We start from the raw sequence: 23554 nt of genomic DNA, 5'->3' as shown, positions 1-23554 counted from the left end.
GAAAAATACTTATAAAAGAAAATATAATGATGTACATTTATCTTTTCTCAATTAAATAATCAATATTTTGGAATACAATTAAATGACAAAAATAACTATTCCCCACAAGAAAACACCCGTATTTGGATAAACCTTGTAATGACGTAAGAAAGAAAATACTGCAAATTCAAGTAAGTAGAGTATAGAAAAAAGAATGGGTAAATTAAATAGGCTGTAGCTGAAGCTAAGTAGTATGTAGTATAAATGTCATCTTCAATGGAACTCCATTGCCATAGCTTCAGTTGACATCGTTCATTAGCAATGGACTATCGCATAGTAAACTCACAAATCACCCTCCAGTTTCCTCCAACGAAGCTCCAACTTCACCAAAACACCATAATCAAAATCAACAAGCGCACCCATTTCCTCAAACCCGCGTTCCCACGTTTCATTCGCTTCAATAACCGCCAAAATCCCATTTCCAAGGTTCAAATGTTCCGAAATTTTGATTTTTTAGTCCACTTTGGCGGCTCTGTCTTTCTTTCTGCTTTTGTTTGATTGTGTTTATGTATGATCTTGTAGGTTGTGAGAAGCTCAATGGGTAAAGATAGAGTCTTGGATGATAAAGAAGCTGCATTGCTCGTTAATTCTTGTATTACGCGTAATTTGGCGCCGGTGTTGAGTTTGGATCAAGGATTGGATGCGATTAAGGCGGCTGTGGAGGAGCTGAAGGCCAATCCGCCTACTTGCTCAAGTGGGATGTATAGATTTCAGGTGATACAAATTTGTTAATTTTTCACTGTTGATTGAGGTTGATTATTGTCTATTGTAGTCCTGCTGTTTGAACATTTGTCTGAGAGAGGATTTCAATTGCATTGTGGTGACATGATCATCAGGCTTTTCTTGCTCCTGTTTTTCCTTTTCATGTATGCTGTTTGGATTACTCTCTTTGTTGAATCCATCAAACGCTTTTTATCAGTAACAATATGATCAGTTTTGTGCATCTTTCTCACATTTTTTGCGAATTGAGGCTCTTGGCGTATTTCCATGCCGAGGCTGGTTTTAGTGTGACGAGATTTCCTAGCTTTGTCGTAAGATTGCAGTGTAGTTTGTTATTTATACTGTGGAGTGGATAGTGAAAGAATGAAAGAAGTCACATGTTTGAATTATCGTGTTTATTTCTTGATTGCGAGGGAGATGCTATGATTATGAAGTAGTTCTGTGGTGCAGCGGTATTCTATTAAAGATAGATCATGTGTATGGCCACATTTGAGCCTTTTGCACTTTGTAGTGTAAAGCCGTTTTCATCTGTTTTCTACAAAGATCTGGGATTTATTCTTTTCTATGCATAGCTTGCAGTCCCTCCAAGTGCAAAAGCACTTAACTGGTTTTGCTCTCAACCAGAGTCATCGAAGGTGTTTCCTTTATTCTTCCTTTCCAGTGATAAGGAGAATCCAACCTACGAATCACTTTCTCTGGGAAGAACTAGAGGCGTTTTTGGCATAGGTTCAGCTGTCAGCTTCAAGGGATCTCCCCATGCTTCAGGAAAACACAGTTATTTGTCGAGGTATCTGTTTTGTTTTGTACTCCATTTGCTTTGATCATTAACTAGCATTATATGCAGCCCTGTGATTTTAATTTCTACTGTCAGAAGATAAGCTATCCTGCATTTACTTTTACTAATCCATTTCTGATCTGATGCACATAATCTTTTCCTCTATGACTCTGGTGAAAGTGTGTAACATAACTGCCATCACTTAGTCAAATTGTAGAGTAAATTGGTCAAATTTTAGATGCAAATACTTCGATCCAATTTGAAGTCCCGTTTAATTGCTTTAACATACTGCAATTTTGATGTAGCATGTTAATGAATATTTATGCAGATATCTTCCAGCTGAATTAACATCTTCAAAGGCTTACGGATTCTTGGATATTGAGCTTGACACGAAGATGTCCACCGTAGAGCGTCAGACTGGTTCTTATTACGTTTTCATCCCACAGGTAGTGTATCATTCTGTTGCATTTTAATCCTGTATGCAGTCGTGAACTTGCAAGCCCATGTATAGAGTAGGATTCTGGTAGTCTTGCTATGTCGTTCCTCTTTCCTTGTAGTACTTGTATAATCAGGCTACATTTTCAACAGATTGAGTTGGATGAATTTGAGGATATCTCTTTCTTATCTGCTACACTGGCATGGGATGACTCTTCGATGTGTACCTTTAGTGAAGCTGTCCAAACATTTGAGAGCAGTTTTCAGCAGGTAGTGCAAGTTTCTCACTGTCTGTTAGCTCATGGCACCGACACTTTCTCACACTTACTGTTGCTTCCTGTAATTTTTTTTTGTTTCAGGCCAGGTATACTTCTGCAAGTGGTAGCCAACTAATTTGCTCTTCTCTTTTGAAGTTCAAGAATGCAGAGAAGCATACGCAAATGGTAACATGAACCTAAATTTCAGCTGGAAATAGAGTCATGTTTGCAAAATTAAAACCGTTACTTAAATTTGCAGACCGTCCCAATTTCTGTATATTTTTTTTTTTTTGTGATTAATCCTTATTTTATTTTTTCCTTGTTTATCTTCAATTTCCCAACCTGCCTTTTTCTGAGCAAGGATTCAGCAGGATAAACCTCAATTTCCATAAGCTAGACTTTTTTCCATGTTATGCGTTTCCAACTGCAAATGATGATTTTTCATCTCAGTGAAAAAGGAAAAAAAAAGGGAAAAAAACAACAACTATGAATGATGATTAGGTGTTTCTGAGAAATGACCATTTGCATGTTGCATCTACGGAAACATTTGGTAGGTGCGTGTGAATTCACTCTTAATGGATGGGAAGAAACTTGAGGCCAGCACTCTGGAACTGGTACTTTTCTGTCTTGGTACTCCTTTTTTTAGACGATCCATCGTGTGATATTTTCTTTCATTATGTTAACGCAGTGGTCTTATTGGCAAATAAACTAATCGGTGACAATCTAATATATACATTTCTTGCAGGAAGATGCCTCATCCTGCTTCAGCCAGTTCTCAGCCAGACTTTCACCAACTCTATCAATTGCAAATAACATGGTATGTAGCTCATTTACTTATACAATCCAATTTATCATTTCTATAATTGAGGTATGTTCCTGAAATATACTCCATATATACCAAACTTGGATTTCGAATTCCTTAAACCCAACTATCAGCTGATGTTTTGGCTATCAGTGTTGCTAAAAAACAAAAAGGTTTACTCTGTTTGTGATTTGATAAATAACTTTTCTGGTTGCTAATATCGCCTACTACTACTTCGCCTCTGATACATTCTCATTTTAATTTTATGTTTACTCTGTGGAACCATTTTCATCTCGTTTCCAGCACTCAGAGCACGAGACCAATAAAGTGAACTTTTTCTGTCATGATTCGCCTAACATCAATGCTTTGTGGGCATCTCTTATAGTTGAAGAATGCACCCGACTTGGTTTGACGGTGAGACATACTAACAGAATTGGTTCCTTCCCAATAGGTTTTACTACCTCTCTGATTTATATATTTGCCTCTAGTATTTTTGTATAGCTCCTGGATCAAGGTCATCTCCCCTGACAATCGCTGCTGCTAGTCACCCCCTTACAACTTGCATTGCATGCATTGATGAACGGTCCCTTGCATTTCATGCTCTTGGTTATGCCAAAGGTTCCCAAAAACCAGCAGTCGTCATAACATCATCGGGCACTGCAGTCTCGAATCTTTTTCCTGCTGTGAGTTTTTTAGTTCCAACAAGGCAACAATGCAGTTGCTTTCGTCTTTTTTAAGAGCTGTCTTACTTTAGCCTGATGTTTACTTCTTACTGTAAGTCTTACTGCACCTGAACATACAGGTTGTCGAGGCAAGTCAAAGTTTTGTACCCATGTTGTTACTTACCGCAGACCGCCCTCCTGAGCTGGTAGACGTTGGAGCAAACCAAGCAATCAATCAGGTCTACGAAGCTACCTTTATAATTCTGTCTGTGATGCTGTTCATATTTGAGAAAATTGCTAATTTCTTAACTACTGCATTTCTGCAAATTACATGTTTCGTTCCCATCAATCATTATGTGTTTGCATTCTAGGTCAATCATTTTGGAACATTTGCGAGGCAGTTTTTCAGCCTTCCTCCTCCTACTGATGAGATTTCTGCTAGATTGGTTCTCACCACAATTGACTCTGCAGTACATAAAGCAACATCTTCACCAAATGGTCCTATACATATCAACTGCCCTTTTCGGGAACCACTGGCAAATAGTCTGAAGGATTGGAATCGTAAATGTGTTGATGGATTAGACTTTTGGATGTCAAATGCAGAACCATTCACCAGATATATTCCACCTCAAAAATCCTTATCATGTAGTGACATGTACTCACACATGAATGAAGTCCTCGAACTTATTGAAGGGGCAAATGATGGGGTTTTAGTGTTTGGTTCTATTCACAAAGAAGATGACATGTGGGGAGCTCTTCTGCTGGCTAAGCACTTGCTGTGGCCAGTTGTAATCGACATCCAATCAGGATTACGATTGAGGAAGTATCTGTCATCCTTTCTCGACAGGAAGGATATATTATTTGTTGATCAGCTTGATCAACTGTTGCAGTCAGATTCTGTCAGAGCTTGGATGAAGGCTGACGTAATAGTACAGGTACATCCAAGTTCTTACTCAATAGTTTTACTGCATGCTTTCAAGAATAATTTTTCTGTGAATTGATATAACACAAACCATTTTGATGGATGTTGGTGAACTCCTTATTTCCTATCTTTGTTAAAATAACAGATTGGAAGTCGGATAACCGGAAGGCGCATTTCTCAGATGATAAACCAATCTTGTCCTAGCTCGCTCATTCTAGTTGATGATCATCCGGGTCGTCATGATCCTTCTCATATCATAACACACAGGATCCAAAGTACCATCTCTCAATTCAGTGATAGTGTAATTAAATCTTGCAAACCAAATATAAGAAAGAGATGGAAGGATTTTTTACGAGGATTGGACATGATGGTATGCCATACTTTTAGAATCTCACTTCAAACTAAAAGATGTACTTTCGTTTTGCATAAACTCAACTTGACAGTGACTTTCTCCTCACACTTTCATAGGTTGCCTCGGAGTCATCATCATTTATTACTTCCGAAAAATCACTGACTGAACCTTATGTTGCACGAAAGATATTTGAAACACTTCGCTGTGGATCTGCTTTATTTTTTGGAAACAGCATGACAATACGTGATGCAGACATGTATGGGAGCAATTGGGTGCAATGCACCCATCCCGCTTCCTTGATGTTGAGTGCTGGTTTGCCGTGCCACTGGGTCCATGTTACAGCAAATAGAGGTGCTAGTGGCATTGATGGTTTGATCAGCTCTGCTGTTGGATTTGCAGTTGGCTGCAACAAACGAGTAAGCAACAAAGCATTCGGCATAATTTTGGAGCACCTTTGATTTGCAGCAATGAAATGTTAATCAGTAAATAACCAAATGCCTAACATTGTAATTCTTTGCAATCTCAGGTGCTTCTTGTGATGGGAGATGTTTCATTTCTGCATGATACCAATGGATTGGCACTACTGAGACACCGGTAGACTTTTCCCAACTTTCTTGCTTCTTTTATCTTCATTCTTTTTTAGGACTTGAAGTTGTTTCTTCCGACATTGCTTTGATTTCTTTTAACTAGCTCGATGAAAGCCTCATGTCCCTATCTTGGCATTTCTTTTCAGATGCCTTTATTAACATATAACTTTTCTTCTGAAAGGACATCGCGCAAGCCCATGGTCATAGTCGTGGTAAACAACCGTGGAGGTGCAATCTTTAGCCAACTCCCAGTTGCAAGTACAATTGACAGAAATATAATGGACCAGTTTTTCTACACATCTCACAATGTTTCAATACGTCATCTATGTTTGGCACATGGGTGAGAATATTTTTTCTCTTACATTCTAAATTCTCGAACTTAGTTTGACAAAAACTCGTCTGGAACTGAGTTGGCATTCGACCACTTGATTTATGGAAGATGTTCTGTGCAGTGTGAAGCATGTCCAAGTCCAGACAAAAACAGAGTTGCAGAATGCTCTGTTCACGTCTCAGAGAGAAGATGTTGATTGCATAGTGGAGGTTGAAAGTGAAATTGAGACCAATATCACATTCCATAAGTCTGTTTGATTTCCAGACCTCCATTTCCAAAATTTACAAGTCATTTATTTTTCTCACACACTGTTAACTGTATGATACTCTGACAGTAACTTGAGGACTTTCACTCGCCAAGCCTCAGATCACGCTTATAATGTCCTCTCAAAGCTTTCAATCGCAGATTCTACCTCACCAGGCCCCATAGATTGCAAAGTTAGTAAGATGGATTACTCCCAATACAGGTAAGCCTCTGGCACGTAAATCATAAATATCCGATGCAGCGAAGCAGTAAATCCTCATCGTGTTTTCTAACTTATGGCAGGGTTCAGCTAAATGCTCCACCTACTTCATCTTCTGGAAATTCTAACAACTTCCCATCCTATAGAGAAGGTTTTGTTATAATTTTGTCTCTTGATGACGGTAGTGTTGGATTTGGTGAGGTAAAGCTTTACTGATCCTAAACTCGTCTCTATCTCTCAAGCAGCTACACTGATGTGATATACATCTACATACACATGATAATGATATATGATGTTTCCATAAATGCCATCTTAAAATCATTAAAAATCAGTCAAATTTCTGCACGCCTTGCTCACATGGCAGCCCCGTATGAGAGGACATTTGCTAACTCATGATCCTCGTTAATGCTTGAACAGGTTGCACCTCTTGAAATCCACAAAGAAAACCTGCTTGATGTGGAAGAGCAACTTCGATTTCTTATGCATGTCATAGAAGGAAACACAGTTAGTGACAACCTACCTCTATTGAAGGGTTCTTTCTCTTCTTGGATATGGAACAATTTAGGAATTCCGGTAGGCGTTTAAAAACAGTTGTACATTTTAATTAGTGCTCAACCTGTGATATCATTCAGTATATCATCTTAACCTTTTCATTCCTTCAATTTCTTAAATGCGCCCCATTATATGCTATAGCCAGGTTCAATATTCCCCAGTGTCCGATGCGGGTTGGAGATGGCCATCCTCAGTGCAATTGCAAGTAGACATGGTTGCAGCATACTGGATGTACTTCATCCATCAGCTGGAGAATTGTCCAAACGATCATCTCCCGTTCAAATTTGTGCTCTAATCGATTCGTATGGAAGTCCCATGGACACAGCATTCATTGCATCGACTCTTGTCGCGGAGGGATTTACTACCATCAAAATAAAAGTAAGTGTCTACAAATGTTGAGCGTTTCAAAAATAGCGTTGCTGGTACAGTGATTCAAATTTATCTGTCACAGGTGGCACGTAGAGAAGATCCCGATGAAGATATTGCTGCAATAAAAGAAGTGAGGAGGAAGGTGGGGGAAAATATCGTACTTCGTGTAGATGCAAACAGAAAATGGACTTATGATGCAGCAGTAAAATTTGCTCATGGCGTCAAAGAATGCTGCTTGCAATATATTGAGGTATATGGCATGACATCTTTTTATCTCATGAGCTGTCATTGGTTTCAACCAAGAAAACCCCATATACCAGATTTGTTTGCCGGAGCCGAAGGGTTCTGCCATGTAATGGTGTCAGGAAATTGTTATACTCTCATAAGTTATTTTGATAGCTAATTCTCATTTCACTTTATGGGGTTACAGGAACCTGTTGATAATGAAGATGATATAATGAAATTCTGCGAACAAACGGGGTTGCCAGTGGCTTTGGACGAAACCATCAACTCTGTCACAGAGAATCCTCTTCTTGTCCTTCAGAAATACAGCCACTCTGGAGTAGCTGCTGTTGTAAGTACTAACTCAATTTATTGGTGCTTAACATGATTTTACGAAATTTGAAGAGTTTGTGTTACTGATATATTTTGACCTAAAACTGTCAGGTCATCAAACCAGGTGTTATTGGAGGCTTTGAAAATGCTGCATTGGTTGCACGATGGGCTCAGCAGCACGGGAAAATGACTGTTATCAGTGCTGCGTTTGAAAGTGCTCTTGGTTTGTCTGCCTACATCCAATTTGCTTGCTATTTGGACGTGCAGAATGCTGAAATGCAGAGTTTGATGAAAAAGGAACAACCACAGTCGTCCACTGCTCATGGTTTCGGAACCTATAAGTGGTTCAAGGAACAAGTGACAACCGAGCCTCTAGATATCCATCACAATCCACAACATGGCTCTGTAGAGGCGGATGCTGCTGATGCTGGTCGCTTCCTCCAAAAATGTCGACTAAATCCCGAAGCGGTTGTTAGAACCTCGGATGAGAAAGAGGTGAAAGAATACCAAATAGCAGTTGATACAGAAGGTGTCTCCTTCTCCATAAATGTGCTTGAGACTGGTGAAAGCAATGATGTAAGTAACAAATTGCACAATATTTAGTTAACAAAACAGATACATATATCTATGAAAAATATTACTATGATCTGATAACTTGGTGGAATCTGCCCATTACTGAGCCTTGTTTTTGTCTTTCCCTTGCGTTGTTACAATCAATACAGGGTAGTGCAGTCGTGTTTCTTCACGGATTTCTTGGAACCAGCGTAGATTGGATCCCCATCATGAAGGCCATCTCGAGCTCCACCAGATCCATTGCAATTGATCTTCCTGGTCATGGTGGATCGAAATTGCAATATCACGGTGAAAATGATTCAGACAAACCTAACTTATCAATTGATGTAATGGCTGAGGTCTTGCACAAGGTGTTGAAAACACTCACTCATGGAAAGGTCACACTCGTTGGATACTCAATGGGAGCTCGGATTTCTTTATACACGGCCTTAAAATGTAGCGACAAGGTGGACCAACACATCCCTATAACTTTCTCAGCGTGCAAATCATAATTTACTTCTGTTGCTAAATGCTGCATATATTTATGTATTATAACAGATTGAGCGAGCTATGATAATATCTGGAAGTCCGGGATTGATAGATAACGATGCAAGAACAACCCGCAAGGCTAAAGATGACTTCAGAGCTAGCACACTCGTCGCAAACGGCTTAGAATTCTTTTTAGACACTTGGTATGCTGAAGAACTCTGGACTAGGTAATTGTGTCGCACCACTATCAATTTGAGCATTTGTCGTTTTTTTTTTGGCTGAATGTCTATGAACTCGTTGCTACCGTTTACTCATCAACAGCTTGAGAAGCCATCCCCACTTCAAACAGACAGTGACCAAACGTTTGAAGCACCAAGACTTGCACACTCTGGGAAAAGTGCTGTCCGATTTAAGCATCGGAAGGCAACCGTTAGTTTCTAAACTTATCTACACATTGTGTGTGATTCATCTCACTCTTTACTCGAGACTAAGAATCAATCTTTCTCTTCCTTTTCCATCTCATAATAGATCAATGTGGGAAGATCTGAAGCAGTGCAAAGTGCCACTTCAGCTCATCGTGGGAGAAAAGGATGCCAAGTTCAAGGCAATCGCGATTGAGATGCAAGAAAGAATCGTCCCCGAAAACAGCTTTCCATTAGTGGTCGAAATTCCAAGTGCAGGGCATGCTGTACATGTTGAGAACCCCCTTGCTGTTATAACTGCTATAACACAGTTTGTTAAGACAGTGAAGACTACTTGAGTTGATTTTGATTTTTGTACTCTTTCAATAAAAGCATTAGTTAATTTCAATGTAATAAGATCCATCTTCTACACAGTATGAAAGAGAGAGAGGAAATATGCATATTTTCCCATAAAAAGAAAGAAATAATGTATAATTAATCATATTCCGACTCTGCCTCATGCCAATATTGGAAACCAAAAATATGAGGCATACTGTAGTTCTAGCTGCTTTTAGCAAAATTTAAAAAGAATCCGAAAAATCAATCCTAGGAATCTTTATCACTAAATCGAACAATCAACTGAAGTTTGAGGCACACCTTCTGTCCTTGCCTCACTACCATAATTTACACACGAAACTGAAACGAACCCCCTCTCTTCGCGGGCAGCAAATCTCGTCTGCGCCTTGCTTCCCGGGAACATGCTGCACGAGATGTTCCGCCTCGTCGGCGAATCCACCGGGTACATCGACTGGTAGATGGACGAGAACGCCGCTTCCCCGTGGTCCACCGTGCTGAACGAGTCCCTCGTGCTCTCTGTCGTGAACGACGAGTCGTCCGAGTTTGTGAACACGGACCAGTCGCTCGACGCAGCATCCGAGAACTCTGTGTAATTTCTCAGACTCGACGGCCTGCTTCTGCTTTCCCTTATCAGCACCCCATTACTGCTCTCCGGAATCGTCTCATTTGCAACGAGGTTGTTCGGCTCTGGCCTTGACGCCCTTTGGCCCTTTAACGACCTATTACGAGGAGCCTGGTTACGGCTGGACTTCCCACATCTAGTAGGGCGCGGATGCGACCTGCAGAACAACACGATATCATCTCTGTTTCTTTGTCAACATCTCAGAAATCATCGTTTTCTTTTGAAGCTTACCTCATGTAGAACAGAATGTATGCTCCTTCAGACATGACATGGCTCAGTTCGACCGGTTGAACCTAAATAAATAGAGGTGAAACAGAGAGGGATTGTGATACATGGTAGTGAAAACGAAGCAACATTGAGTAAATGTGGGGAGATTTCTACCTCTGTGTCGTCAACCCTGAACCAGTTGCCCTGTAGATCTTTCACGTACGAGGTGTAGTGACCAGAAAAAGACGCATTGGATGTGTCGTGGTGAACGACGACAGCATAGAGCATGTAGAGCGGAGGTATGTCGTCGGTGCCAGTCATGAATGGAATCATATCCAGCATTTCAGGAAAAGTTATGCACTTATTTATCTTACCATAGTTTCCTTCCTATATATTTTCAAAAAATTAGGGTTAGGGCAACATAAAATGCAGAAATTCAATGCATCCACACAAACACAATGGCAATAAGACAATACCTGAAATCTCTTTAGCACTATAGTTAGGATGTTGGGAGCCTCTTTTATGTGTAGTTGCTTCCGAGCGTGAACATATGTAGCACACCTTTTATTCAAAAATTATAAGAACAAATAAGTTTTGCATTATCAGAGAAAAAGTGGATGCATGGATATTAAAATATACCTTGCACATCTATACATATTGTCCCCAACAAGATCTTCTTCGCTGGTAAACTGTGTTAGCGCATCCTCCAACGACTTCACCCAACCGAATATCTCCAGAGTAAGATCCATCATTTTCTCATACCTTTCAGATTCATGGTGACATATCATACATTTGACCTATTTTACAAAGGGATGCTGTGAGTTATTGAACGGAAAAGGGAAATCTAGATAATAAATATTTCCGCTAGTATAGTAAGCAAGATCGAGCACCTTTGATCTGAGAGTTCCACCAAATGTATGTTGTATAAAAGTTGTATCCTGCCGCCTGGGATCAACGACATTTTCTCCACCAAAACCCTCGAGACATATTGTTTGCATTGAGGCCACGAGAAGCCTGAGTATGCACAGCATTGCCACGTTAACTATAAAGGAAATGCACAAGTTTTCCTTTCACGGATAAAGTTCTTTAACAGTAAAGACTATATCAGTTAAAAATATACGAGAAATTTGATCAAATGCTAAAAGAAAAAGACCTTAAAAATTCATGAGCATCTTCCTGACTTCCATAACCAATCTGAGCATTAAGACTTCTAATATACAAAAGAATATTTATGGGAGATAGAGGACCCCCATTTTGTCCCAGCATCATTACAAGCTGCTCGAGCTCACACGTTAGACACCAATCTTTGGCACATCCTGCATGCACAAAGGACATCAACGGGTGATCACAAAGGATATACTTTAGCGACTTCATGATGGAAAAACAAATACCAGTTCTTGAATGTGTTTGGCAAAGAAGGTAAATGATCAGAGGCTTTGTGAATATTAAACACTGCAATACGGCATTTGCGTAACAGCTGCAGAAGAATACAATGGGTCAGTTTGCAACTCTCACTTTCACATTGCAGTATTTTCCCAGTGTTCATTTTGTATGAGAGCACAAGATGTAATTTTACCTATTCCCGCAATTTACAAGTCCTCTAGGAGTCACAGTGAAATTTTCGTACTGAAAGCACTTCACAAATTCTTCATAGGGGAAAATCATCTGGCAGATAAGAGAAGCCCAATATGAAATTTTTTGTCAACGTATATATATGATACAGTACATAGTAGTATTTCATTAAGAAAGGCAGTTGGAATCCTGGAACTCTAGCAAACAACTTCTTTTAACTCACCTTGACCTTTCTTTTCTTGGTTGTACTATCTTCTAAATGTTGATGATTGTCAACTTTTGCCGACTTTTTCATACCCTTCATCCTCATCATATCTAGGTTTGATGCACAGTTACTTGCTGCAGTTGATGAGTTTACTATCCCAAAATTGTTCCCACCATCTAATGCATTTTGACATTCTATTTCTGCCCTATCAGTTCCATCCTTGGATGCATGAGGATTGTTAGCATGACGTTCTGAGAGGGGAAAGTTCACCTCTCTCAGCTGCAACAAACAATAATTGAAATTTTCAGAAAATTTGTTTTCCAAGTTTCCAACATATTACATCCGAATATCATCTATATGTGGAGAGATATATATACACACACAAGTAAATATATGGGACAGGGTAATGTTTCTCACATAAGGATCTTCTGACGGCTGAGAAGAATTAGGGAGAGTGAAACTACTGCCACAGGCTTCAACGAAGGAACTCAATCCAGCACCATCTGCTGTTTTTGAGGAGTCTACCTGGCCAGTAAGAAATGTGCCAAACTCTGCTGATAGTTTGTTTATGACAGATTTCTGAGACGCACTTAGCACCATTGCTGAAGTAGTTGTAGGAGTCAGTGTAGCTAGAGGATGCAACGCTAAATCCTCTGAGAAAGCACCGTCAATGCTAGGCTGCTGCACATTGTATTGGAAGGTAGACTGTTTGGTAGTTTCACCATATGACTCCCTTCCACGAGATCCTTCCTCTGAGCCACACTTAAGGGATGATCTATGGCAGTCTTTACCCATTTGCTGGCACTCAAGCTTGTGAACATCCCTCCAATGAACGATCTGACACCTTCCAGAACTGCAGAGATGTTTGAGTTAGTAGCGACATAGTGATAATCAAGCTGACAGTTGATGAAAGATTCAAAAGTGTCCTGACAGCTTTTGAAATTTTTTTGATGGATTACCAAATAATATCAATATAAAAATTGTTGAAAACTTCTAGTAGTATGGTGAATTGTAGGGTAAAGTCGAGAAATTGGCATACCAATACCAAACAGACTTGCATTGTGAGCAACGGGTCCCAGCTGGGTTGAAGCATCTTGCACATTGATGAATCCCACTGTTTGGCATATGCACTACGGGCAAAATACCACCAACAGCCATAGGGTCAACTTGCAGAGCTTCCTCGGCTGCTTCACCAGCAATCAAACTTATCCCCTCCTTTCTTTTGGAAGTCTCACTCCATTTTCCTAGTATGAAATAGGTAACCAGGGGAAGGACAACAAATACAATAAATAAAGCTGGTACATCGGTTTCCCTTGGCGTAAGCATGTCCTACCAATCGTACTCATGTCCAGTACAACAGCAGAAAATGGTGTTCTTTCAAACAGCGAACCTCCTTAGCTACACTCAGTCGCTCAAAAGATCAGGTATCAATGATATGTAGCGCACATAACCATCTGTTACACTTCAATGTAGGTGCTCCTTACTTCAGAAACACAAGTGAAAGAATTAATGAGAACGAAACTGGAAAATCCAACCATAAACCAAACAAACTGCGTGTTCGATCACATTTAAAAATTAAATCCCTGTCATGAATATGTATTGTTTAAAACTCTAAATATATTCCTTTGATTAATCTCCTACAATAATTCAGTAATTTACTCGACATTTGGATCTGAATCTTTAATTCCATTACATAGAAAACCAATCAACAGGTCAAAAAATCACTCAATCATAATATATAACAGATGTCAAGTGGAAAAATGATTCCTATGAAATAATGTTACATAATAGCACTAAAACCAAGCATCTAGATAACAAGATTTCCATAAGAGACCATCTCAATCATTGAGATTCACAGAAACATGTAGCAAATGACTATTTAATGCTGTATCATGAAACCTATGCAAGACAAGGTAGCAGTTCATCTAGTCATGTTGCACATAATATAATGTTTCTCCATTATGGCATCAAAAAGGTTAAGTCGCAAAGATAAGGTTATGTCCAAAAAAGTACTATCGCTATCCAATAACGCTTCAGAAAGTAGTGTGCTACCGTGTATACAGAAATCATGACTGGAATCATCAGTTATGGACGGAAAGTATCAAATTATTTCCTTGTAGAGGAACATCGAGGTGTACAACGAGATTCCCTAGGTTATAGGTATCATACAAAAATTATTAATATCACAGACGAGATTCCACCAAAGCATGCCTCACAACGTTACACGTGTTTTCCGTCCAAATGCAAACATTATTAAAGTTACTTTTTTCGTACAGTCATTGGAACATGGAACGGAATGGCTAGAAGTAACACATTTAAGATCACATTTGTTTATTTTTTTTGTTTTTAATTATGGAGGGAATTTTATTAGCAGTTTAGCTTAGGGCTTCAAAAGTGAGTCACAGAGGGCATATCTTCAAATAGCTACAACAAACAAAAAATTGTATCCTTTGTCTGCATCTGTAACCAGTGCGATAAATGCTAGTAAGCAAGGTGTGTGATAAGATACTCCACTTTAGGCTCATTTTGGCAAGTTAATCATCTTCGGGATCGAGACTTCATTTACTCGATAACGACAAAAAAGTTTACACTTATCATAAAAATTAGTCATTTACCCTAAATCCCATTAAGTTTCATGCTAAACTGCCAATGTTTCAACACATAAGAGGTTGTCAAGAAACAGGTTCACAAAAATCTCATTTGACTGGAAAACCAAAAAAAACTATTATGATAAACCGTTGAAGTCTAAAATGAGAATACCACAGCTTCAGGTGAATAAAAAAATTTCATAAAGAGGCAATAATTCCAGTTTGAACAACCATGTCAGAGGCATCTAACTATACATGCCATAGAAACTCATCAACTTCAAAATGCTAAAGTAGATTACCTCATTTACCCTAAAAAAAAAAAAAAAAAAAAAAAAAAAAAAAAAAACAGAATTAGTCTCTTATATGGGAAGCTCCTAGCAACAAATTAAACCCAAGTAATTTATTTCCCCTGAGGTTAATTTTTTATCCAACATCACGTCATTAAAGTTTCAATCTTTGCGTAGATTTCGTGAAAACAAAGAAAACCCACATCAAAATTATATTCAACCCAAAGATTCTGTCACGAAAAATGTGAATGCATATACAGAAAATACATACATATGAAATTTCATGTGGAAATCACATAAATATAAAATAAATTCAAAAAAAAAAATAACCTAGCTTTGAAAAATGACATAGAGAAGTGAGCTGCAGAAACGTTACCTTTCTTTCGGTTCTCAGATTGTAGGAAAAAATTTTAAAAACACGCAGTTAAATTAGTCTTCCATTTTTCAGCAAACCAGTTTCTCACTGATGCTTTCTTCTTTGTTCAACTTTTAAGGCAGGGAAATGATTCCATGTACACTCATCACAGGTGCACCCGTATCAATTTCCAGAAAGCTGAGGTGGAGGCTTTTCATTGGCTTGAATGTATGAAGGTGGACTCACTCCGATACACCCATTTTCTATTTTGGATTATAATAATAATGCTAATAATAGTTATTGTTATTATTTTAATAGCGACTAACTTGATTTAGAAAGTAAGTACAGTACAATCCTACCTGTTTCATTTAAAAATCAAAAAACAAAATTCAAATATTAAGTCAAGTAGAGTGAGTGTGATTAGTTTTTCTGTGTGGGGAAGAAATTAAACTTATAGTTGAAGATATATATAACTAAATTTGTGGTTAAGATCACGTATTAATTTTATAGTATTATAAATCATGGTATCACGAAAGTTTAACAACTTTATATTTATTTTAATATAATGTGTACTATAAAAGTTTGTAAATAAACTTTGATGAAACACCGTTTTAATTTGTGAGAAGGCAGGCAGCACTAAAATATTTCAAGGCAATAATTGCATAAAATATTGATGCTAACATTGTCTTACTTCGAGTGGGTCCGAATATATGTTGTCAGTCTTTTTTATTATTGTTGTTATTAATATTCAAGTTTTTTTAAGTCACACACCCTCTTTAATTCTTTTGTTCTATAATAAGAATCTCATTGATAATTATGACACCTTTTCTATTTTATCTCTATTTAATGTGTAAAATTGCAATTAATTACATACTATGATAAATGATGATAAGGTTATAAAGGCAAAAAAAATTATTCTCTTAATATTTATGATTTGACTGATGGAGTCATGGAGACACTTAAATAATAAACAAAGGAAGTATGTCATAAATTTATAATTCATCAAAAAAGAAGAATTCATGTCGCACGTTTGGGACCATAATTAGTTAATGAAACATATGAACCATAGATGAACAATAATAATTATTAGAAAAAATAAGCATTGATGAATGAATGATAAAGCTTTTTGACAGCTACATGCAATAATAGGAAGCATGTGCATAATGAACAAAATATGCAGATTGGGAATATTTCAGAGTAAAGACATGCATATCCTAAGTCTTTATTAAATTTATTTTTGGCCTTTATTTATTCTATCCTTGGTTTATTCTTTGTCATATTCTTTTGCTTTTTAATCTTCGTGGTGGTCAAATTAAGTTTTTTATTTTTTTGTGTGTAGCATTTATTTATTTTTGTGGAGGATGTAAAAACTTGATTTGTTGGTGACCTTTAATTTTGTCGAAATATTAGTACAAGGCTCATCAATATCTCCGAAAGGCCATGTACCATTTTTCTTGATTGGTGCCCTAGCTATTTATCTAGTTTGGTGAAAGGCCTCAATCAAATTATTATTTTATTATTTTCCATTTTCAAAAATCATTTAATTTAATTGGTAAATTACATCATGTTTTTACATGGATGTTCTAGTTGAGATACTTGTGTTGGCCGTGACCAAATCTTTCCCTTTTGACACACTTTTGATGGGGACCATTTTGACCTTAGAGAAATCTCATATTCTAAATTCTTGCCAACATCATGACTGATTAGTAGTGATTGCAAACCTACTATAGTTTCGTCAACACAAATATATTCTTAATTAGATGTGAGAATCTAGGAATTTATTTGGTGCTATCATACGTTATCCACGCATATTAATAGTAAGCTTTAGTTGTTGGAATTTCCGATGTTTGATTCATATACTTGCAATCTCTATTAAGGGAAATTAAACTTATCATGTTAAGGGTTCATTATATTTGACAGCTTAAAATCAAGACTTAGAAAAATTAAGTGTTTAATTAGTTAAAAGTCTATCAAAGCTGATCATGAATATTTCATCCACTTTCTAGGTTTATGGGGAAGGCCAGATCACGCCCAAATTTGTTTATTTGGGCCCAATAATCTTAATTACTACTACTCCTAGTATATTTTATTTATTGAAAAAATGAGGGAGGAACTGTAAATTTATTAGCTTGTTTAATAAATAAGTATTATTTTGTTCTTGCCACATCAAAGTACCGGTTAATCTATTTTGGTATTTAACACTATTTAATAATAGGGTTTTTGGCTTTTTAAACCAAAACCTTTCCCCGAATTTCGATTTTTCCCATGAACTAAGAGATTTGTTTTTAAAATCACGAACTTTCACTTCGTTAGGATTTTCCCCGGGCGGGTCAACGATGAAACCCAGGTTGTCTACATGTCAATTTTAATCTTATTTGTCACTAAATTGATTACTTGGATCCTATTTGGCATAATAATACATACAGTCACAATTATTACATAACAAATGACAACTTTTGAATAAACAAAACACAACTTTAACATTTTGAATTATGCTATTCGGGTCGGGTTGGGAAAATTCTAACGAAATGAAAGTTCGTGGTTTTAAAAACAAATCTCATAGTTCATAGGAAAAACCGGAATTCGGAAAAAGGTTTTGATTTAAAAAGCCAAAAACCCTTAATAATAATACTATGTAGTACTAGTTCCTCTTTCACCCCAGTTGAGTAAGTCGGATTTCTATAATCCATTTTCCCCCGGTTACAATTAAATTTATTTAAATTAACTTCCGTTGGAACATATTCTTAATCGATTAAACATAATTTATATACACTACAATAAAACATGTATCCATCATTTTATATATTAGGAAAAGCATGCTTATTATGCAGTGAATTTTGTTTTAAGATTTCTTGTTCTTTCATAATTAAGAAAAATAAAAGACTAAATCTACACATCAATTTTATTTATACGACAAAAATCATAGATCTTATACAATTGAATTATACATTTAACATCTCTCTCACACACAGAATCTATTTTATTTAATTATATTTTCTCAAGTTATTGATATTTAGTGATATACAGTATGTATTTATATTGTTTGAATTTGAGGTAATTCCATGTGATTCTTTCGAGAATTTCACTATAAAGTCAACAAATGGATAACATACGTAATCTCAAGCCAACAAATGGATAACATACATAATCCCTAAGGTGTTTTTTTTTTTACTTTTATTAATTGTTACATAATTTTTTGTGAGATCAGAATCATAAGTAAAATATATGTGTATATATTATATTGATAAATATGCTTTACATCATAATGTTGATAGTGAATATGTCGTATGTTGATATTCCTAATATATGAAATCTGTGGAGTCAGATCCAGAAAATGAAATCTGTGGAGTCAAATATAATAAAAGTAATAGTAATAAATACTAATATTTAAATAATTATTTTAAGCAATTCAAAATTGTTTGCACCAAATATTTTAATAATAGTTTTAAAAAATTAGTAAGTAAAATACAAAACTAAATGAAATTGTAATTGACGAAACAAGAATTATAAAAATAATTATATTTAGTTAATCCACAAAATGAGCCAATCTATTTAATTTATTGCCCAATAACATTTTATATGGCCCAGTTTATTTGAATAAAATAGGCCCAAAGAATTTCAATCAGTTATCTTCATAAAATATATATGTACGTCTGGGTCCACGATCAATTGATATTTTTTAGGCTAATTGAGAAATAAGATGCAATATCGCCACTCATTTTTATTAAAGGAGTGGTCCAGATTTTGCCACACAAAAAATATTTTTAGATTAATTTATATGAAAGGGTATAATAGTCATTTTGTATTTTAATTAGATTCTTCATCTTCACCAAAAACTCCCAATCCCTCTCCCCGCTGACCTCCACCATCTCCGCCATCAAAGCCCTAAAAGGCTAAAATCCAGGAACGGATCCCTCAAATTCATCGCCACCACCAACGCCGCGCCGCCGCCGCGCTCTGATTCTCAACCTCCTCCGCCTGATTCTGCCTCCGCCAGCGCGGAACTCGTTCGTTGCCGCCTGCAACAGCCTCCGATCGGATCTACTCAACCACGCCGGAAATCCGCCGCGCATTTTCTCGTACTCGGCGAATTGCTCCTCCTCCGAATTGAGCAATTTCCTGCCTTTTTTCTTCTTCAGCTTCTGCACCATCGCGAGCGAATTGCCGAAATGGCGCGAGATGCGGCGGAGGCGCCCCTCTATGAAGCGGTGAGCAGCTAAACCCTCTCAATTCATTCTCAATTAGTTATCCTGCTATGGTGAATTTTCCGATCGGCTGTTGAATTTGATGAATTAATTGCAATCAAACGATTAGGCCATTCTGTAGGAATCGTAAATCAATAAATTGTGTATTTTATCACGAAGTTTGACTTTGCTAGTAGATTCCTTTAGTTTTTTATTGCTTGTGTGTGTAATGTTAGTTTTTAATCGCAGAAGAGAAAAAGTGGAATGGAGGAAGAAGAAGAAAAGAAAATAGTTGTTAGTTTTTAATTGCAAACACTTTATACGAGTCGTTGACATTTTGCTAAAGTTGCTTACATTTGATGTGCAGGTTCAATTCGTAGGAGAAATCATTAGTTTATTGTTTTTCTCTCTCAAAATTATGTTTCCTGAACCGTATTAATCGTCAGCATCTGCTGATTCAGCTCAATTTTATTCGATTTGTTGACCGAGAAATCGTTGATTGCACGAATGGAAGTCGTCGTCGGTGAAAGTTGATGACATTTTATTACGAGTTAACATTTTGCTTCTGGAAATTCGACTTCTGGCTATGTTTTTCGTCTCAAATTATTGGTTGAGGGCTTTTCAAATGATAAAAAATGGTTAAATACATATATAATCTATGTCAACTACATTTAAAATTCATGTCAACTACACACATATAATGTCAATTATGTGTACAATCATGTCAACTACATATAAAATTCATGTCAACTGCACACATATAATGTCAACTATGTGTACAATCATGTCAACTACATATACAATTCATGTCAACTGCACACATATAATGTCAACTATGTGTACAATCATGTCAACTACATATACAATTCATATCAACTTTACACATATAATGTCAATTATAAGTTGTTGTCATTCGATATTCTCGGTATTGATATGTGAATTGTAAGTGTTATTTGTCAATTGTTGACATTTTAATACGAGTTGTTGACATTCGATATTCTCGGTATTGATATGTGAATTGTAAGTGTTATTTTATTGAAGATTTGAATGTTGAAGATTTGAATATTTGAAGATTTGAATGTTGAAGGGATTTGAAGATTTGAATGTTGAAGATTTCAAGATTTGAAGATTTGAATATTGAAGAGATTTGGAGATTTGAATGTTGAAGATTTGAAGATTTGAAGACTTTGCAGCTAGAGCGGCGACTACAGCGGCAGCAGCGGCGGATCCCACGACCTCCCCCCGGATGCTGAGGAGTTTCCATCCCCTCCTTCATTTACTGGTCGCCCCCGCCCGATTGGACAGAAGCGGGCGCAGCGGGCTGCGAGGGGCGGATCCCCCCTATCGCCCCGCGAGGTCCAGTCCTCCGCCCTCCCACCCGCCCCACTCGAGTACACTCTCCATTCGCGTAACCATACGCGGGATCAGATGTACAAGGTCTTCCAAGAGTGGAAGACCGCCACTGACCCCACAGAGAAGATGTTTCTTCACGAGATGCTCGAGAGCATGCGGGTTGATTTGGAAATCGCGAGGGCACGGCTAGCGGGTTCCGACGTGGGCTCAGATACCACGGGCGGCGGCGGCAGCGGCGGCGACGGCGGCGAGGACGACGGCGGCGAGGACGACGGCGACGGCGATGAGGAGTAGAGAGTGGCGGCGCTCGTGTGTTGAAGCCCTTTTTTTTAAAAAAAAAAACATGTACTTTTTAAAAAAAAAATCTTTGTACTTTTCTTTAATGGAATGGATTAATTTTCCCGTATATGTGTCGTAAATTTAATTCCGTATTTTAATCGTAATTTTAATTCCGTAAATGTAGTATATTTTGAATTATTTTTATTGCGGCTGGCCTAAATCTGATGTGGCAGGTGGATTTTTTAGTGTTGCTGACGTGGCAGGGGAGAGAATGGCTGGCCTATTGCTGGCCTGAGCACCATTGCGGATGCTCTTAGAGAGGATTTTAGAAAATGATTTCAAACATAATTTAATGAAAAGACAATTATACCCCTGTGTTGACATAATGTGATAGTTGTTGACATTAAGTTAATCTTGTGAATTAGTGGCTGAGATTGCATCTCATTTGTCACACCTCAACCCTTATGACATATGCACTTACTATAAATAAATTTTAAATATTAAATAAATTAACCCACGCTTTAAGTATATATAAACGCACATATTATATCATTTCAAAATTCAACATTTATCAAGTACATATTTCAAAACGTTCTAATCTGTAGTGGGCCCTCTCACCACTCTATATACTACACATTTATCTACATGCAAAAATAATGAGGAGAAGGTTGCCAAAATGCGTCAGCCGCCGACCCTGATAACATGTGGAGTTTCTATGACCCACGTCAATCAAAAACTTCCCTGATATCTTATTCCTGAAAAATATTAGTGGTTTATATGAGACACAACTCAGTGTATATAAACCTTACCTTTAATTCCACATCTCAGATATCAATATATTCTTTAACCAATATATATAACAATAACCAACAAATATTAGAATCAATTTCATGTACATATGCATATGTCACACTATTCAGTTTATTATTCTGTGACAAATCAAGCCTGACATCTGCCCGGGATTCCATTGTATCATGACCCGAAGGTCTCATTGCAATTGTACATATATATATATGACCCGTATGTCTCATTGCCATTGTATACATATATATGATCCGAAAGTCCATTGCCATTGTATATATGACCTGTAGGTCCATTGCCATTGTATATGACCCATAGGTCCATTGCCATTGATATCAGACCCAGGACATGACTGTCACAGATCCTCTTTAATCCAATGATTCAAATAATTCTAAAACCACGTGCAAACATAGATCCTCTTTAATCCAATGATTCAAATAATTCTAAAACCATGTGCAAACATATCAATTGCATTAATTCCATATTTCTATCATATAATTCATTTACAATATATAAAATATATCAATTGCACCAATCACATATCCATACCATATTCCACCATCTATATCAAATAACACATAATTATATCAGTCACATCATATAATTAAATTATTCACTTTATTCAACACCTAGCAAAGAAGCACATAAAACATGTATAATTAAAAGTGTGATTTATACACACCTGATTATATAGTCTAACTGAGAATATGACTCTGTCCCTTAGATTTACAATCCTCTGTATTTTCGATCCCCAATTATGATAATGGGAGTATGGCCGTGAAGAATTAATTTCTGTCAAAATTCTCTCTCTAATATCTCTTATTATGAGCAGCAGTACTAGTTCCTAATCTATTTCTTCTTCGAAAACTTCATCTACCGTGTATATATATATATATAGACACGAATATTATACTACTTTCTTATAATAGCTTAAATGAATCATACTTATAGACTTGCATAACAATCGAATTACATATCCACGTGTAAACATACACTTATACCATCTATTTAATACATATATTAATAATATAATATTGAAACTTAGATAACTATTGCATATTAAATAACAAAAGGTGATAACTTGTGCATACATATATTCTATTCAACATAAATATTAATAAACAAAATACTTCCATGATTCCATGCACTAATTTACGTTAGTACACATGCACACACTTGAGTTAATTATTTAATGTTTAAAGTACTCATACACATACTTTATATATATAAATATATATTACATATAATTATTCAAATAACATTATAAATATGCCACAATAAACAAAACCATATTAATATGCAAAATGATGCATGTTTCAGGCTGGGGATGTCACAATTCTTCTCCTCTTTAAGAATTTTGTCCGCAAAATTCATTTCTTTCTAACATCTGTATAGTTCTCTCTGACTTACCATCTTTCTGATGGGTGAAAAACATTACTAAAATATAATCATGTCTCCAGAGATAGTAAATTGCAGATCTC

The 23554-nt window shown here is 36.9% G+C and overlaps 2 protein-coding genes across 2 annotated transcripts; one reads left to right on the top strand and one right to left on the bottom strand.

The window, feature by feature from the left end:
• Positions 1 to 203: 203 nt before the first annotated feature.
• PHYLLO (2-oxoglutarate decarboxylase/hydro-lyase/magnesium ion-binding protein) lies at positions 204 to 9672 on the top strand. The gene is made up of 28 exons (XM_048104235.2): positions 204 to 465; positions 562 to 753; positions 1332 to 1546; positions 1863 to 1980; positions 2123 to 2239; positions 2329 to 2412; positions 2781 to 2840; positions 2972 to 3043; positions 3332 to 3442; positions 3517 to 3711; positions 3831 to 3929; positions 4062 to 4625; positions 4758 to 4982; positions 5081 to 5380; positions 5491 to 5558; positions 5733 to 5891; positions 6004 to 6129; positions 6217 to 6348; positions 6429 to 6546; positions 6763 to 6918; positions 7039 to 7275; positions 7349 to 7516; positions 7697 to 7840; positions 7933 to 8397; positions 8544 to 8840; positions 8932 to 9089; positions 9184 to 9291; positions 9391 to 9672. Exons 1-28 carry the CDS (start codon positions 301 to 303, stop codon positions 9620 to 9622), a joined length of 5085 nt encoding a protein of 1694 aa, XP_047960192.1. The 5' UTR covers positions 204 to 300; the 3' UTR covers positions 9623 to 9672.
• A 37-nt stretch (positions 9673 to 9709) lies between these two features.
• On the bottom strand, positions 9710 to 15624 carry UBP15 (ubiquitin-specific protease 15). The gene is made up of 13 exons (XM_048104239.2): positions 15478 to 15624; positions 13266 to 13709; positions 12644 to 13079; positions 12245 to 12505; positions 12026 to 12114; positions 11841 to 11926; positions 11603 to 11765; positions 11340 to 11463; positions 11089 to 11246; positions 10926 to 11010; positions 10624 to 10836; positions 10474 to 10535; positions 9710 to 10399 (listed from the first exon to the last, which is right to left on the bottom strand). Exons 2-13 carry the CDS (start codon positions 13550 to 13552, stop codon positions 9886 to 9888), a joined length of 2478 nt encoding a protein of 825 aa, XP_047960196.1. The 5' UTR covers positions 13553 to 13709; positions 15478 to 15624; the 3' UTR covers positions 9710 to 9885.
• Positions 15625 to 23554: the final 7930 nt, after the last annotated feature.

Source organism: Salvia hispanica, chromosome 6 (assembly GCF_029641045.1).
Source record: "Salvia hispanica isolate PSC_SH4W2 chromosome 6, Shi_PSC_v1, whole genome shotgun sequence".
NCBI classification, from domain to species: Eukaryota; Viridiplantae; Streptophyta; class Magnoliopsida; order Lamiales; family Lamiaceae; genus Salvia; species Salvia hispanica.
The sequence above is the reverse complement of the archived record's forward strand: the minus strand, read 5'-3'. Positions and strand labels throughout refer to the sequence as shown.